General features: G+C 40.5%; 1 protein-coding gene across 7 annotated transcripts in view; it reads left to right on the top strand.

Annotated features, from left to right (window-relative positions):
• The window catches only part of RAP1GAP2 (RAP1 GTPase activating protein 2), a 384075-nt gene that overhangs the window by 340735 nt on the left and 27190 nt on the right, over positions 1 to 16150 (top strand). For all 7 annotated transcript variants that reach the window (XM_069944747.1, XM_069944746.1, XM_069944750.1 and 4 more), the window contains 3 exons: positions 3448 to 3548; positions 4986 to 5115; positions 8063 to 8218. In XM_069944747.1, the coding sequence (XP_069800848.1) occupies positions 3448 to 3548; positions 4986 to 5115; positions 8063 to 8218 (387 nt within the window). The remainder of the gene's footprint in view (positions 1 to 3447; positions 3549 to 4985; positions 5116 to 8062; positions 8219 to 16150) is intronic.

Here is a 16150-nt window from a genome sequence, read left to right as displayed (position 1 = left end):
CGAGCTGTCTGAGGTTCTGCAGCAGGTTGAGGTGTATTAGGAGGTTCTGCAGCAGTTGAGGTTTATTATGAAAGGCTAGGGACACACTTGTATATGTGTACTGCTGTGCAGACAACAACAAAATGGCGCTGCCCAGCAGTACACATAATAGCACCTTTCCCCTCTTTGTTTCCCCAGTGAAAAGAGGAGGGAGGTGATGATGTCACAGCAGTTGAGCAGAGACTGCCTCTTTTTTTCAGCAGCCGGCTTTCAGGCTGCTTTTACCAGCAGTTTCCTGGTGGAGCTCCCCCTGGTGGTCATCACTGGGAAATATGGAAAATTAGATTGTTAATTTTTCATATTTCCTTAGATGTAAAAAAAATGAAAACCACATATAAATTAACAAAAAAAAATAACAAATTCAGTTTTAACACTTTCAAAAATTTTTTTAACTTTGCGACACATTCCCTTTAATTGTTTGAAACAGTGACAACTTAACCTTCCAAACCAGTCAGTTATGAGCGCAGAATTAGGAGACAGGAGTCCAGATGCAAGGTGCAATAAAAAGGTTTCCAATAGACTTTAGCAATATTTAGTAAAATATTCTTTTAGATTTATACAGGGATGCATTGATCATTGTTGTATGAAGAGGTGTTCTGACACATACCTCTGGCACTCCTACTTGGTCACATGGATCTGTTCACATCTGAAAGTAGTCTACATTGTATTGGAAGCCATAAGAGCAGAGCTTTACCCAGACGTCGGACAACAATTATGCTGTATTGTTCCATTGGGATGTCTGTTATTTTGATGGGATGATACCACAGTGTACTGTTCTTTTTTCCCCTTAAAATCAGGTTAAAACCATTAACTAGGGCGCTGACCCTCTCACAGTAGTGTGGACACAGCTCAGCCCGCACAAATCAAGCCTGTCCCCACCTAAACCCTACAGTGGGATGAAGGCCATCAGTAAAGACTTCAACCTTGTTTACTAAAATTTTAGTAAGTAGCTAAACTGTTTCAAAATTAGGTTGCTCGCTTTTTGTATCCTCCATTCTTATAAAGTGAACTAAAAAAAAAAACACTGTTCGCCAAGTTCTGAAGACAAAGATTATTCCCTTTGCTGAAACATTTTACTATGAAGCCATGTGTGTAATGAAAATGTTGTAATTATGGAAAGAGTTCAGAACATGAAAGACAGAGAGGAATGAATCCACTAATTTGTCACAGAAAATTCTGGCAGGCATCTTAATTAACTTTCCATATTTTGTACCTCTCAGTGGTGCCAGGGCTATGTAGCTGCAAATTGTTATGGATTTGGAGTAATGTGATATGGAAGGCGGGAGCAACAGAAGGGATTAGAATACAAATGATTCAATAGCTATTTACTCACACCATCTTCTTAGTCATGCCTATTCATTTTGCTTCTTAACTATATATTTATCATGTTTTATTAGTTTATCATGTCATAGTAGTCCGTAGATCTGAATGGCTGGGCACTTGACAATCCCAAAGTAGATTTTTAGGGCCCATTCACACTACGGAATCGGTGCCGAAATTCTGCTCGGAACCCCCTGCCGGCGGACTCCGCCGAATCCCACTTGCTATCTTTTGCAAAGGGAGGCCTCCCAAGCCTCCACTCTCCACGCCTCTCCACTTAAAAAATTTACATGTAACAGGCCCTTAGAGAGGAAACTTATGAGCTAACTGCATACAATGTTCACATTGGGGGGAGATTTATCAAAGGGTGTAAATTTTAGACTGGTGTAAACTCCCCACAGCAACCAATCAAAGCTCACCTTCTAGCTCTGGTGAAAGGAAAGAGGAGCTGCGATTGGTTGCTGTGGGGAGTTTACACCAGTCTAAAATTTACACCCTTTGATAAATCTCCCCCAGTGAGTTCAATAGCAAAATAGTATGCAGAAGTATCACAAGCTCCTCCTAGTGGGGACAGGTAGCATTTAAAATTTTAGGCTTTCATTATATGTCTATGAAGCAGATCTGGATCTCTGTTACAGAAAAAATAGCTACAATTAGTAGATAGATTAACTAAGGGCCTTATTACACAGAAAGATTATTGTAAAAAAAAATGTATATTGTTCAAAGTTAGGCAATAATCTTTCCGTGTGTATGCAGGCAACGATTAAACGTCTAACGAAAATTTGTGTCGTTTATTGCATCTTTTGACCTGACTATAAAATCATTGTTATACACAACATAATGCAGAGGTTGCCATGATAAGAGTCAAACTTGGAGCAGCAAGTACTGCAAAACAGTAGCAACAACCACTAAGGGCTCGGCCTCACTAGCGTTTTTACATGAAACTGACGGATCCGTTCATTTTTTTGTAAACGGATAGCTAAAGGCGGATTTGCTAATGGATGTCAATGGATGCAAATGGATAGCCAAAAATGTTAGTGTACCCATTTATTTTAGTAAAATTAGCGGAAGCTTGCCATCCGTTTGCATCCATTATCATCCATTTGCAATTTCGTTCGTGTCCATTTTTCACAGTTTTTTTTTTTTTTCAGCTCCTCCCCTTCCTTCCCAGAAGAACTTCCTGTCTTCTCTCCCCTTCTGCGCATGCTCCAACTAAAAAAACGGAATGGGACGGAAACTTGAACAACGGATGCAAACGGATTAACCCTCCGTTTCGACCCGTCACCATTGACTATCATTATAAAAATGGATTGCATCGATCGGTTTAAGTTTTGTTTTCGAAAACGGAAAAAAAAATACTGCAAACAATTTTTTCGTCCGTTCAGAAAAACAGAATTTGAACGGATTGCATGATAACGGAGCACTGGTTAAACAGAGCACAACAAAATATCATTGAAACCTATGGGGATAATAATGGATCAGACAATTTCCGTTTTACTTTCTCTAAAGCGGAAAAGGATGACGGAATGGTGCCGGAAGGACGAACGCTAATGTGAACGTAGCCTAAGCCTTATTTAAAGGCTTAGGCTACTTTTTAAAAGTGTGTATTCTAGGGGTGTTCTACTTGTTAACAATTATTATTTTTCCATTATTTTTTGTCCCCTGGGATTTCCTTCATATTGTTAAAAAGAAGGATTCATGGTGTAAACTTGGTGGGAAGGGATTATACTGAACAGTAACTCAATACATGAGCTTGACCACTGCTTTATACAGCTCCTCACAACAGTGGATTTGCTAGTAGACAAGATAAGGGACTGGGGGACTAGGGGAAAGATTATTTTTATTCTGGTCATCTTGGGGGTTCTAATGGTTGGTCCCCCATTCATAAATCATTTATTACCTCTTTTATCGTCTGAAAGCATTGCCCTTTTCAACCTGGTATTGTTTTTAAAACCAGCAAAATCCATCAGCTTAGGGGCAGATAAGGGGTGTGCATTTTATCTCACGTAACAATACAATAATTACCCATCGAACAGGCATCCAAACGTTTTCCACGATCTCACACAATCCAACTTGTGTTCTCTGCAGACATTAGAGGAAGAACTCTTTGGCAATAATGAAGAAAGTCCAGCCTTTCGAGAATTCTTGAGCTTACTCGGAGATACGGTCCTACTTCAAGACTTTAAAGGGTGAGTTACAAAGATTAAGAGTCACAGATGGGATGTAGAAAAGAAACCACAATTGTTTTGATTGCAATGAAACAGAAAACATTAGCAATGGTGTAAAGTGACATGTAATGGCTTGAAAATCAATATTTTGTGTCTTGACATTGAAAAGATTTGCTGATTACATTTTTTCTTAGGGAGTTATGGTCTTTCTGTAGTCAGATTTGATTGCCCATTCACTTTGTTTCTTTTGTCTTTTCGTGGAAAATAGATGTATAAATCTGCAATCTTTACAGTAATCAGAAAGTCTGACATCAATCTAGAGTATTTCCATATGTAGATCAATCTGATAGGATATTGTTCTTTGATTTTGAAATGCATTGACATTGTCAGCTTCTACACTTTGGGGGGAGCTTTCCTTAGCTTCCGAAACACTGATACAGTGATTGACACCTATTTAGCTTCAAAAGCATAATTGACGACATTGGCTTATGTTGGATTTAAAAGCCTAGCCACAAAGCACCATATATCTTTTGCATGGACAAGATAAGCAAAGGAAGCAAATGAAGGGTCAGAACTTCTATGGGGGGGCACACAACTGCGGTTTGTAAGTCAAATGTCGTTGGCCTTTTCCACATTGCGGACCACTCAGTTGAGGCATACCCCAGACAGAAGTGTCCATTTATAGATACTATCAGTGGTGTTTACCAAGGCAGCAATACAGAGATCTTCTTCCTCTGAGCCCTGTGTTCTCCTTGTAGAGTTTTCGAACTATAGCCAACCAACATAGATTTTGCAGTAAAATGTGTTGGGTATCTGTCAGCAGTACCACCACTGTGCATTGAGCTCAAGAGAAGGAGAGGAAGGGTCATTACAGAGCTGGGGAAGCTTAGACGATGTAACTGTGTATATATGGACTATACCTATATGGTAACTATTTATATACAGACCATCACATCATCTGAGCATCCCTAGGGTTTCCCTGTATGCCTTAACAGTGGGATGTGCTGCAGAGCTTAACATTCGTTCTGTTTATGTAAATTCAGCATTAGGCTATGTCCACACAACGTCATTTTGCAGTAAAGAACAGATGCTCATTGCAATGGAATCAGCGTCCGTTCTTTACTGCAGGGGCGGCATTGCATTGAAGTCAATGCAGTGCCGTCCACTGTGTTCACACAGTGTTATGTTAGAATGTTAAAATAATGTACCTGCCTATTATTTACGGATGCTGTCCACCAAACAGCGTACAGAAATAATAGCTGATCATACAATGTAAAGTCGGCCGCCGGTGCCAGCAACGGTGCATGCAAATCAATAGTAAAAAAAAAAGAACGTTCCTGCACACCTGTAACACACCTGTGTTGTCATTTTCTATTGTTTCATATATAATATTGTACTGTATATGATTAGGATATGTCAGTTATTTATACAATGGTTCATCAACTTTCTTTCCTTCAGCTTCCGCGGAGGGCTGGATGTAGCGCATGGTCAGACGGGCACTGAATCAATTTACACTGTATTCAGAGACAAGGAGATCATGTTTCACGTGTCAACTAAGTTACCGTTTACTGAAGGAGATACCCAGCAGGTGAGAACTTCTGAACTGTCAGCTGTCAGACACTGATAAAATTCTCTGCTTTCATATTTCTTCCATATCTCAAGAAATGTGCTGTCCAATATTGCTGGCATCCAGCCCCTAATATCACTGTGGCTATTACATTATTTACTACAGCCAAACTCTCCAGACAATCCCAGATCACATAGAGGTTACTGGAGCAGACTCGTAGCTCCTTTTGAATCAATATTATTTCCAGGAGGGAATATTACCTTTCTATAAGTAATATGTGTTTACTTTTCCTTTTATGCTATGTTCCCACAACGTCTTTTTAGGCAAAACAAAACATTGTTTTTATACTAACGTCTGTTATTTAATAATGAAGACCATAAATAATGATCCGAATCAATAATAATAACCCTCATTATAAAAAAAAACCTGCAGTTCTTCTGCCTAAAAAAGATCTTGTGTGAACATAGCCTCAGTCCGGTCTCAGATAAGATCATCCCAGCCGGTACTAAAGTAACCCCCCCCCCAACTTCGCAAGTGGGCACTGACATCACAAGTCAGCGCTCGCTTGCTCCCTCTGATCACCACGTGTAATAGGGCCTAGAGTAATACAAAGCTTTGTGGATTGCCAATATTGATTGTTTATAACTTCTAGTCAAACATACATGACGCAGGTCTAAACAGTCTCTGGTATTAAGAGGGTAATTTATCATTGCTTGTCTGCCTATGTTTTGACGTACTTTGTGCCATTTTTTAATCTTCATCTTTACTATGGTGCATTTATTATGCATATACATCACTTTTGGGCACATTTGGGGCCTGGTTGGTATATGCCCCCTCTGGTCCCAAACACTCGCTTGTTAAACGGTTGTAGGTATAGTGCAGATGAACCACCGAGTCCAGGATAACTTAACCACTTGAATGCTTTACTAAAGAGTTTTTAAAGTGGCAGTACAGAATATCTTTTAGGATCAAGTTAAGACATAGAGGTTTGCGCTGGAGTATGATTGCCAAATCCCTCGTAAGGCCATGTTTACACAGCGGATGAGACCGGCCGTTCCGTGACCCGGCCATGTCAAGTAACGGCCGATCTCTGCCCGGATGATTTTTCTGGCCTTAGGGTTCTGATGCGGGCGCATCAGCGTGCACCCGTATGAGAACCTCCCACAGCACACAATGAAGCAAGCGGCCACAGCCGCTTGCTTCATTGTGTGAACTGACAGGGTTTCATTGAATTGCGGCCGCAGAAAACTGACATGTCAGTTATTTGTGGGTCCGCACACGATCCCGGCCGGAGAGTATACAATGTGTATACGCTCCAGCTGGGATCCCATAGAAATGCAGGCAATGTTCCACACTGCATAAAGTACGGCGGTTGTTGCTGATGGCAATAACGGCCGCACTTTTACGTAGTGTGAACATAGCCTATTACTTGGAGATAATTTTGGATAGGTTATACTTGAGTTGCAAAAGTCTCTTGGGTAGGCTTAAGTAGGTTGGGGTTGGGGTACTTTGGCTTTACTTTCAACTTAACCAATGCGGGGACAGTCCTGGTCAGTAGAAGAACTTCCTGAGCAACTGGTCATCCCAGATTTAGACAGGTTGTGGTTCCCCTAATGGTAGTTGTCCCTCTTTAAGGTTTTAGCAGAGCATAATCCTGCAAGCAGGATCTGGAGAAGAAGGTACAGTCTCTGGCAGGAGCAGGCACCTGGCCACTGGAGCAAGGCCCAAGGGTAAACTCTCTCTGGAACAGCAGACTTGTCAGGAACACTTTCTAAGACTAATGACACACCAAACTAACTCCCACTATACTCCCTCTATAAGGAACAAATTATGGCTAATTCCCCATTGGTGGAGAATAGATGAGGCAACTTGATGTCCCATCGGTGGGAACTTTAGATAAAAGGCCAGGCCAGTGGGACGTGTCTGGCAATGATACTCTGGCACCATAAAATAGCATACATAGAAAGTACATTAATCCCCAATAGACTTTCAATGTGCTGGCTTTACAACATAGTAATACTTTTTTAGCAACCTCTTGTGGCCAAAAGTGAATACTACAGTTCTGACAAATACATTACAGGGGACACTTTAGTCTAGATGGAACCTTTACAGAGATGAGCGAACCGGGTTTAGGGTTCGAGTCCATCCGAACCCGAACGTTCGGTATTTGATTAGCTGGGGCTGCTGAAGTTGGATAAAGCTCTTAGGTTGTCTGGAAAACATGGATACAGCCAATGACTATATCCATGATTTCCACATAGCCTTAGGGCTTTATTCAAGGTCAGCAGCCACCGCTAATCAAATGCCGATCGTTCGGGTTCGGATGGACTCGAACACGAACCCGGTGCAGAACAGGTAATGCCATCTGTGCTCCCCAGAGGACCCCTTTAATAGTCAGGCTAGAGGGATTAGATAGATTTAGATTGAGCAGTGCACAAATGTAATGCAATGATTCTAACTAGTCTAACAGGATTACTATTTATATAGCTGTCATATGAATATATATTTTCCAGTTTGCTTGCTAATTTTTTTTTTTTTTTTTGCTTGTTTCTCTATCTTATGTTTGGCATTAAACTGAACTTCAGAGTATTAGGCAGAATATATAACCAGGCACTGACATCTCAAAATAAAAACTGTCAATGCACTTGTGCCCAAATGATAATGTCCCTGGCAAGGTTACTCACTCAGCTAAGGGAAGGCTACCTGGAAAAGTGGGGTCAGAGAGTGCTTTGCATATCCTTCTTCTCAGAATTCCCAATGGAGTACCCCATTCACAGATCTTTATGTCATTTTCTTTAAGGATAAACAGTATCCTTTTGGTCCCTTTTTAATAAGATTTTTCAAGCACAGAAAATGTTGCACAGTGTGACAGTTCAGTCTAAAAGTATCTATAGAGTAACCAAGAGAATGTGACCTACCTAAGGTACCCATAACATCATCTATTGTTTTTACAATTATTTCATTTCAGCTACAGAGAAAAAGGCACATTGGGAATGACATAGTAGCTATTGTGTTTCAAGAAGACAACACCCCTTTTGTTCCAGACATGATTGCATCAAACTTTCTGCATGCGTATATTGTGGTGCAAGTGGAGAATCCAGAGACAGACTTCACAACTTATAAGGTATGGTACATGCATACACACACATGTACACGCTCTCATAGCTTTTATTGTACTATATATATATATATATATATATATATATATATATATATATACACATACACATTGGGAAAAATACCTATTTTATACAATGCGATTTTGCATTTTTTTTCCACCTACAAAGAATGAAGTCTTTTTTATCGTAGGTACACTTCAACTGTGAGAGACAGAATCTATAAAAAAAAGTGTATAGCATTTTGTTGCATGAAATAAGTATTTAATACAATAGAAAAAAAAAACAGCCTAATATTTGGTAGAGAAGGCTTTGTTTGCAATTACAGAACTTTGCACACACTGCAACAGGGATGGTGCTCCACTCCTCTATACAGATCTTTTCCAGATCTTTCAGGTTTCCGGGCTGTCGCTGAGCAACATTGAGTTTCAGCTTCCACCAATGATTTGATATTGCGTTAAAGTCTGAAAATTGGCTACCCCAGGACCTTAAAATGTATCTTATGGAGTCACTCCTAAGTTGCCTTGGCTGTGTGTTTTTAGTAATTGTAATGCTGGAACACCCAGCATCTTCAATGCTCTAACTGAGAGAAGCAGGATATATAGACCCATCTATCCTCCATTCAATAAAGTGCAGTTGTCCTGTCCCCTTTGCAGAAAGGCACCCCAAAAGTATGATGTTTTCACCTCCATGTTCACACAACAAGTGAAGTTGATACCAAAAAGTTCTATTTTGGTCTTATCTGACCACATGACCTTCTTTCGTGCCTCCTCTGGATAAACAAGATTGTAATTGGCAAACATGACATGGGCCTGGACATGTGCTTGTGTGACCTTGCTTGCCCTGCAGGATTTTATTCTATGGTGGCGTAGTGTGTTACTAATGCTCATATCTGAGACTGTTGTCCCAGCTCTTTTCAGTTCATTAACCAGATTAAGTAGTTCTTGGCTGATTCCTGACTTTTTCAGGATCATCCTTATTCCAAAAGGTAAAATCTTGCATGGAGCCCCAGACCAAGGAAGATTGATAGACATCTTGTGTTTCTTCCATGTTTTTTCTTAATTGGCATTGGCCATGGTGGATAGGTTGGAGTGTGACTACGTGTGTGGACAGGTGTTTTTTTTATATGGCTAATTAGTTTAAATGGGTGCAATTAATACAGTTAATGAGTGCAGAGTAGGAGGAGCTTCTTAATGAAAAACTAATAGTTCTGTGATAGCCAGAACTTTGTCTGGTTTGTAGGTGATGAATGACTTATTTCATGCAATAAAATGCTAAATATTTTCACATCTCTTGATAAAACCATCAGAGGCCGCTGCATACAAGGCAAAAAAATTGTGCTGGGGTAGATTATATTAGGCTACGTTCACACAAAGCAAAAGTGGCAGAATTCTCCGCTGCAGAATCCTGCCAGCCTCTGTGTCATAATGACAATCTATAGGAGGCTTGTGCAGCTCCTATCTCTGCGCTGAAGAATGAACATGTTCATTCTTCAGCGCCGAGAGAGGAGGTCCGTGAGCCTCCCATAGACTGTCATTATGACAGGGAGGCTGGCAGCATTCTCCACCGCAGAATTCCACCACTTTTGCTACATGTGAACATAGGCTTAAGCCTAATTTTTGCCAAATCCATATATTTTGTCGTGCCCCTCCCCGCCCAAAAGATAAGTGGAGCACAAAGCTTAAATAATTTCATTAATTAAAATTTTTGTGCAAGGGATTGCAATTTCTGTTGTGCAGGTGCTGATCAGCACCGGATTTATCAACTATTCATAACCTATCCTATAAATCAATTGTTTTCTTCTGAAAACCTGTTTAACCTCCTTCTCATCTGCTCCCTCTTGGGCTTGTAACCTAATGAGAAGGTGGGGCATTAGTAACGTGGAGGAATTGATAAATAATCTATTTGTACAACTGCAAACAGAGTAGAGGGGGGAGGCTCCTGCTGCAGCTAGTTGTCTTCCACCAGTGAAGAGGACAGGAGTGAGAAAATTGCTAATCTTCTGTGACCCACAGAGAAAATGTATTTATATACATAGAATTACAGAAGATTAAAGGGTTATTTCCATCTGGATATTTATAACATATCCACAGGACATGCCATTAATGTCCAATAGACACAGGTCTAACCTTTGGGACCTGCACCTGTCTTGAGATAACGCTGTTATTTTTCAGCAAGTCAAAAGAAGCCAGGCAGCCCTCAGACTACAGATGGGACCTATATTTATGGGACATTTATAGCATTTCCTATGGACTATGAATATACCCGAAATATCCAGATGGGAACACCTTTTTAAAAGAGGAAGAGCTCTTTAAATTTCTTGCATTTTCTGTGCTTGATGCCTGTCTGATCATATGAGATAATGCAGTTGATGTATTTAGTCCTATAGACAGTCCCAAGAACATGTGCAGTGACATAACATCTACTTATCAGCCACTGAAGGAGGATGACATTTTGACAAAATACAATGAACTCATTACATCTGATAAATGTATTACTGGAATTAACAAGTCAAAGACAGCTGTTTCGGCCATCGCCAGCTCATAACTGGGTATTATATGAAACCTGGAAAAACAGCTTTGCTTATCAGTGTACATTTTCTATCACTACAAATGCCAATTTAGAGGAAACACGGCCAAGCACTGACAGGAGGTGTGGGTGGTGGCACATAAGTTTTACAGCAATAAAACAATAAACCCGAGCTCACAAGAGGAAGCTGCTTAGATCTCCAGAAATGAATTTCTGGGGCGGCACTGTTATAATAGATTGCCAGTTTATATGAAGAGTTACAGAATGTGCTGTTTGGTGAGGCGTCCTTGGAAGAACAGATTGGCTTGTGTAGAGCTGTTAATTGTTTCCAAGAAGCAGCTGGCTTTAGCCAGACAATATTCTAGTGCAAATATTATTTGAGGACAGGAACTTCCCCCATTAGGATGGTTGCTAGGCAGAAACTCACACAGGCGTATTATAAAGATGGGGTTATTAGGTAGAATTGTTGCTTTATGAGGATAATGGAGAGGAGGTATCCCTGGCCAGAGCATAATGGTCTGCAAATTGGAAAACCATATGCCAGACTTAATTTTATTGACCTGATGATTTAAAAGATCACAAAATACTAAAATACCAGCTGTCCCTACATGAAAACACATGCAATACAAACAAATACATTACTGGATTCATGTCTTGGCATGGATTTTGTTCTCGTGTGTGTATTTTTGAGTAAATTAGGGGGAATTTTTTTTCCTTCTGAGGTGTTCAGATGTTACTTTAAGAAGTGTGTTTTCCAGTGTAGTGGGTATACTTTTTCCCAGCAGGCTTTATACTGTAGTGTCCATGCAGTATGGCTGCAAATGGTGTGAAGGTTCTTGTGTGGTGAGAAATCTTTCCTAAAATTTTAACTTATAGGTGACTATCACTACACATTGCTACCATACTGATTCTAAATAAAACACAGTATACACAGACAAATAGTATTGGTAGTGGTAGATACCAGTCCTGCACAGATCATTATGATTACAGTACAGTTATATCTAATTCCTCATGTTCCCTTTGTATCTGTATCCGGCCCAGTCTGCCATGGAGATTACTTCCAGCCAGTATGGCTCCTTGCATCTCCAGTCCACCCTCCACACAGACTTCTTATTCTGCTGTCCCTATCCTATGCCTGCTTCTGCCCCCACTGCCCTCAAAACTATAGTAAACTCCAATAGAACTGTGCCCAGATGATAATACAAGTGCTCCACAGTGGTATTAACACAGTAATAGTGTCCTGTCTGTGCCTCCATTTAGTTCTGATGTCAGCTTGTGTGTCTGCACCCAGCCATACTACTCCCAATACAATTAAACTACCCCTTTACAGTTACAGTGCGCACAGTATGTGTCTCCTTGGTATGCCCACACACAGTAGACGCCCCTCTTAGTACCTCCACACACAGTAAGTGCCCCACAAGTGCCCACACTCCTGTCTCCATGGCAAAAAAGTAGGTCTCCTCCAGCATATGGCAGTGCTGTAAATATCATAGTGCAAGTGGGCATGGGGATATTGGTAAAACACCTGTCTGTAGGCTACAAACTTGAAATGCTGTGGCCTTCAAAAGTGTATGGTGGGTGGGTGTTCTGTGCACCACTGTAGTATTGTATTGTGTGGGGATCCTAAAGACACCAATACAGTACATCCATTGGGTGCTCTGTGCTCCACTGTAGTATTGAATTGTATGGGGATCCTAAAGACACCAATCTCTGACATGGCAGCATTTACATCCACATTTACCTATATTAGTGACTTCATAATGATTCTAGTTACAGGTTTTTTACATTATACATTTGTGTTTTTTTACATGATATGCCATAAATGACTAAGAAGTGGGGATTATAAGACAAATGGAGAGTTGGCTGTGTATGTCTCTTTTCATTCTAGGCTATAAAATATGAAACAGATTCAGTAGCCTCCTTTTATACGTTGCCACAAGTGGTCACCTTGATTTACCAAATAGGCTCAGAGGACCCTTGTTTGTCTGAAATGTAGAAGTGGTAATGGATATCACATACTGTATATGTAGGAAAGCCATAGGGAGAAATCTATTAAGGGCTTAGCACCTATTTTTAGGTGAATAATTGGAATTTTCACCCCTTTTTGGTCTATTGTATTCTGATTTTGCAGCAGATTATTGTGGTCCTTGCCCCTGTCTATACCATTGACTGCAGTAAAAACACACAAAAATTTGCAGCAAAAAGAGCAGCTTGTTCATATTTCTGCACAGAAAAAAAAGCCATTAAAAGAAAAAAAAGAAGAAAGTCCTTCCTGCTGCTGTAATCTATGTGTATTTAAAATGACATAGGCATAGACAGTGTTTTAAAGGGGAACTCCAGATAAGAAAAACTTGTTTTGTATTAAAAGTACATTAAAAGTTATATAGATGTGTCTATACAATGTATTACCGTATCTGTGCGGTTCTGCCACACTGGTAGCTGATAGACATCCAGGAAGTGAAAAAATATGGCCTCTGTGCGGATCCACATTATCTCCTGCTCCCACTGCTCTCCTACCTTAGGAGACAAATCTTCCATGCCTCTCTCACATTGTGTGTGTTTGCTGAGATCAGGCTGATGATGCAGACAGGGGGCAGGGCGTGATGTCACAGGAGGCTTGGCTGGATCCCCTGAGTGATTCACTATCTCTGACTGGCCAGAAGCAGGTGTTGCACTAATTTCTCTAATTATGCAGAAGTGTGCCGTGAAATTAGGGCTGTGTTCACACATGTTGTAGTGTCATTGCAGTACTGCAGCGTATTCACAAAAATGATGCAGTAACACATGTAAATGATGCTAAATGGCAGAGAGGATCAGAGCCTTATTGTGGGGCTCAACTTCGAAGATAACAGATGCTTAATCATAATATGTGCGTGGAAATGAAAAGAAAAAAAAAATCAAAAAAAGTTCTTTACTTTATTCCATCCAATATCAGCGTTACAGGTAGAGAATACAGCGTGCTGTGTGGGGTTACAAGTAGAGAATACAGCATGCTATGAGGTGTTACAGGTAGAGAATACAGCGTGCTGTGTGGTGTTACAGGTAGAGAATACAGCGAGCTGTATGGTGTTACAGGTAGAGAATACAGCGTGCTGTGTGGTGTTACAGGTAGAGAACACAGCGTGCTATGAGGTGTTACAGGTAGTGAATACAGTGTGCTGTGTGGTGTTACAGGTAGAGAATACAGTGTGCTGTGTGGTGTTACAGGTAGAGAATACAGCGCGCTGTGTGGTGTTACAGGTAGAGAATACAGTGTGCTGTGCGGTGTTACAGGTAGAGAATACAGCGTGCTGTGCGGTGTTACAGGTAGAGAATACAGTGTGCTGTGTGGTGTTACAGGTAGAGAATACAGTGTGCTGTGTGGTGTTACAGGTAGAGAATACAGCGTGCTGTGTGGTGTTACAGGTAGAGAATACAGCGTGCTGTGTGGTGTTACAGGTAGAGAATACAGCGTGCTGTGCGGTGTTACAGGTAGAGAATACAGCATGCTGTGTGGTGTTACAGGTAGAGAATACAGCGTGCTGTGTGGTGTTACAGGTAGAGAATACAGTGTGCTGTGTGGTGTTACAGGTAGAGAATACAGCGTGCTGTGTGGTGTTACAGACAGAGAATACAGCGTGCTGTGTGGTGTTACAGGTAGAGAATACAGCGTGCTGTGTGGTGTTACAGGTAGAGAATACAGTGTGCTGTGTGGTGTTACAGGTAGAGAATACAGTGTGCTGTGTGGTGTTACATGTAGAGAATATAGTGTGCTGTGTGGTGTTACAGGTAGAGAAGACAGTGTGCTGTGTGGTGTTACAGGTAGAGAATACAGTGTGCTGTGTGGTGTTACATGTAGAGAATATAGTGTGCTGTGTGGGTGGGACAACAATGAAATTATAAAGTACTGCAAATAATTCAGTAACACAATGAAACTGCAATGTGTGAACACAGCCTAGATGTTCTGCAATAGATATGGGCGGGGAATAGGCAGGGTGGGGGACTGTGATGAACAGCTCAGGGAAAGCATTGCATTCTGGAACCTGTAGTACTGAGTACAACTGATAAACCAGGAAGTGCAGAAACACAAAACAGAACAAAACCCCCCAAAAGTAATGGATTTTTGGTAGTTTCAAAACTGGAATAGATAGGTAAGTAATGCTTTATGCTTTTGCAGAAGTTTCAATTTTTTTACCTCTACCTGGAGTTCTACTTTAAGACATCTAGTTAGCTAGTTAGCTGAGCCTTAAGAACACCAAAAGCTGCACATAACGGGAGGCCGTGCGCTTTAACCTTTCCATAATGACAGGGAGCTTTTCTGATAAAGTGAAATAGTTTAGGTCATACATTTAATGCAATAACAACAGGTTAAAATCAGTAATCATGTTGTGGACTGAGCGTCGACCAATACAAGAACAGTCATTTTACTGGAAGCATCGCTAATCTGTTTATGGATTGTGTAATTGACCCATATAAATCTCATTCTCTACTGGTATGACTAAAATATCATAGTGAAAGCACAGGTTGTGAGCTATAGTCATTGGCTCCATGTCTACACACACACACACACATATATATATATATATATATATATATATATATATATATATATATATATATATATATATATATATAAAGCTCTTGAGCTGTTAGTGGCTATAGAAATTGGTTCTCCACAATGCTAGATTCTGAAGTATCACTCATTTGCAGACAACAGCCATTCTTGATAAGCTGTATATTATAGTTAAAGAGAATCTGTCAGGTACAGAGCTGCAGACACAGGCGGATAGATGGTTGGGAGGTAAAACAAGTGATGCTTTTGTCTTTGTTGACAGCCATTTGCAAAGTTATAAAACTGCATTATTCCTCAGAAGTGCCACAGCTATCAGCTTGTAGTATTTGCTTTGGAGGCTGAAGTGCCACACCTATATGCAGCTCCATCTGGTAGGCACCTGACAAAGGGAATGTATCACCTAAATCTTTCACTGATTAGAATCAGATAATAAAACATGTTTTTTTTATTCCAATCTGTTTCTGTTTTTTTGTACATTGTTATGGGGGCTGCCATCTTGCCTGAGCTGTTTTTAATAGCATTTAGTTACACACTTTACAGCAAGACTCATGGATATAGACAACAATAGACAGACTCTGTCTCCTTGAGATGAATGTGAAACATTAATGAGCATGCTCTGTAACCTTTGCAGAAGTTATCCCCAGGGAGCTGCTATTGTCCCCTCTATCTACTTGTGTCACATTTTGCTGCAGTGCTGTGCGGATCCCTTAACAGCAGCCTCCTCTTATCACTGCAAAAACAAGAGGAAGTCTCAGCTTAGTTTTTGCCCCAGTACTGAGAATGAAAAGCTGCAAGATTTTATTTTATAATATTGATAGAAAAATGGAAAATTAGGAAGAGGTTACACTAAAATCCTGGA

This window comes from Dendropsophus ebraccatus, chromosome 11 (assembly GCF_027789765.1).
Source record: "Dendropsophus ebraccatus isolate aDenEbr1 chromosome 11, aDenEbr1.pat, whole genome shotgun sequence".
NCBI lineage: Eukaryota > Metazoa > Chordata > Amphibia > Anura > Hylidae > Dendropsophus > Dendropsophus ebraccatus.
The sequence above is the reverse complement of the archived record's forward strand: the minus strand, read 5'-3'. Positions and strand labels throughout refer to the sequence as shown.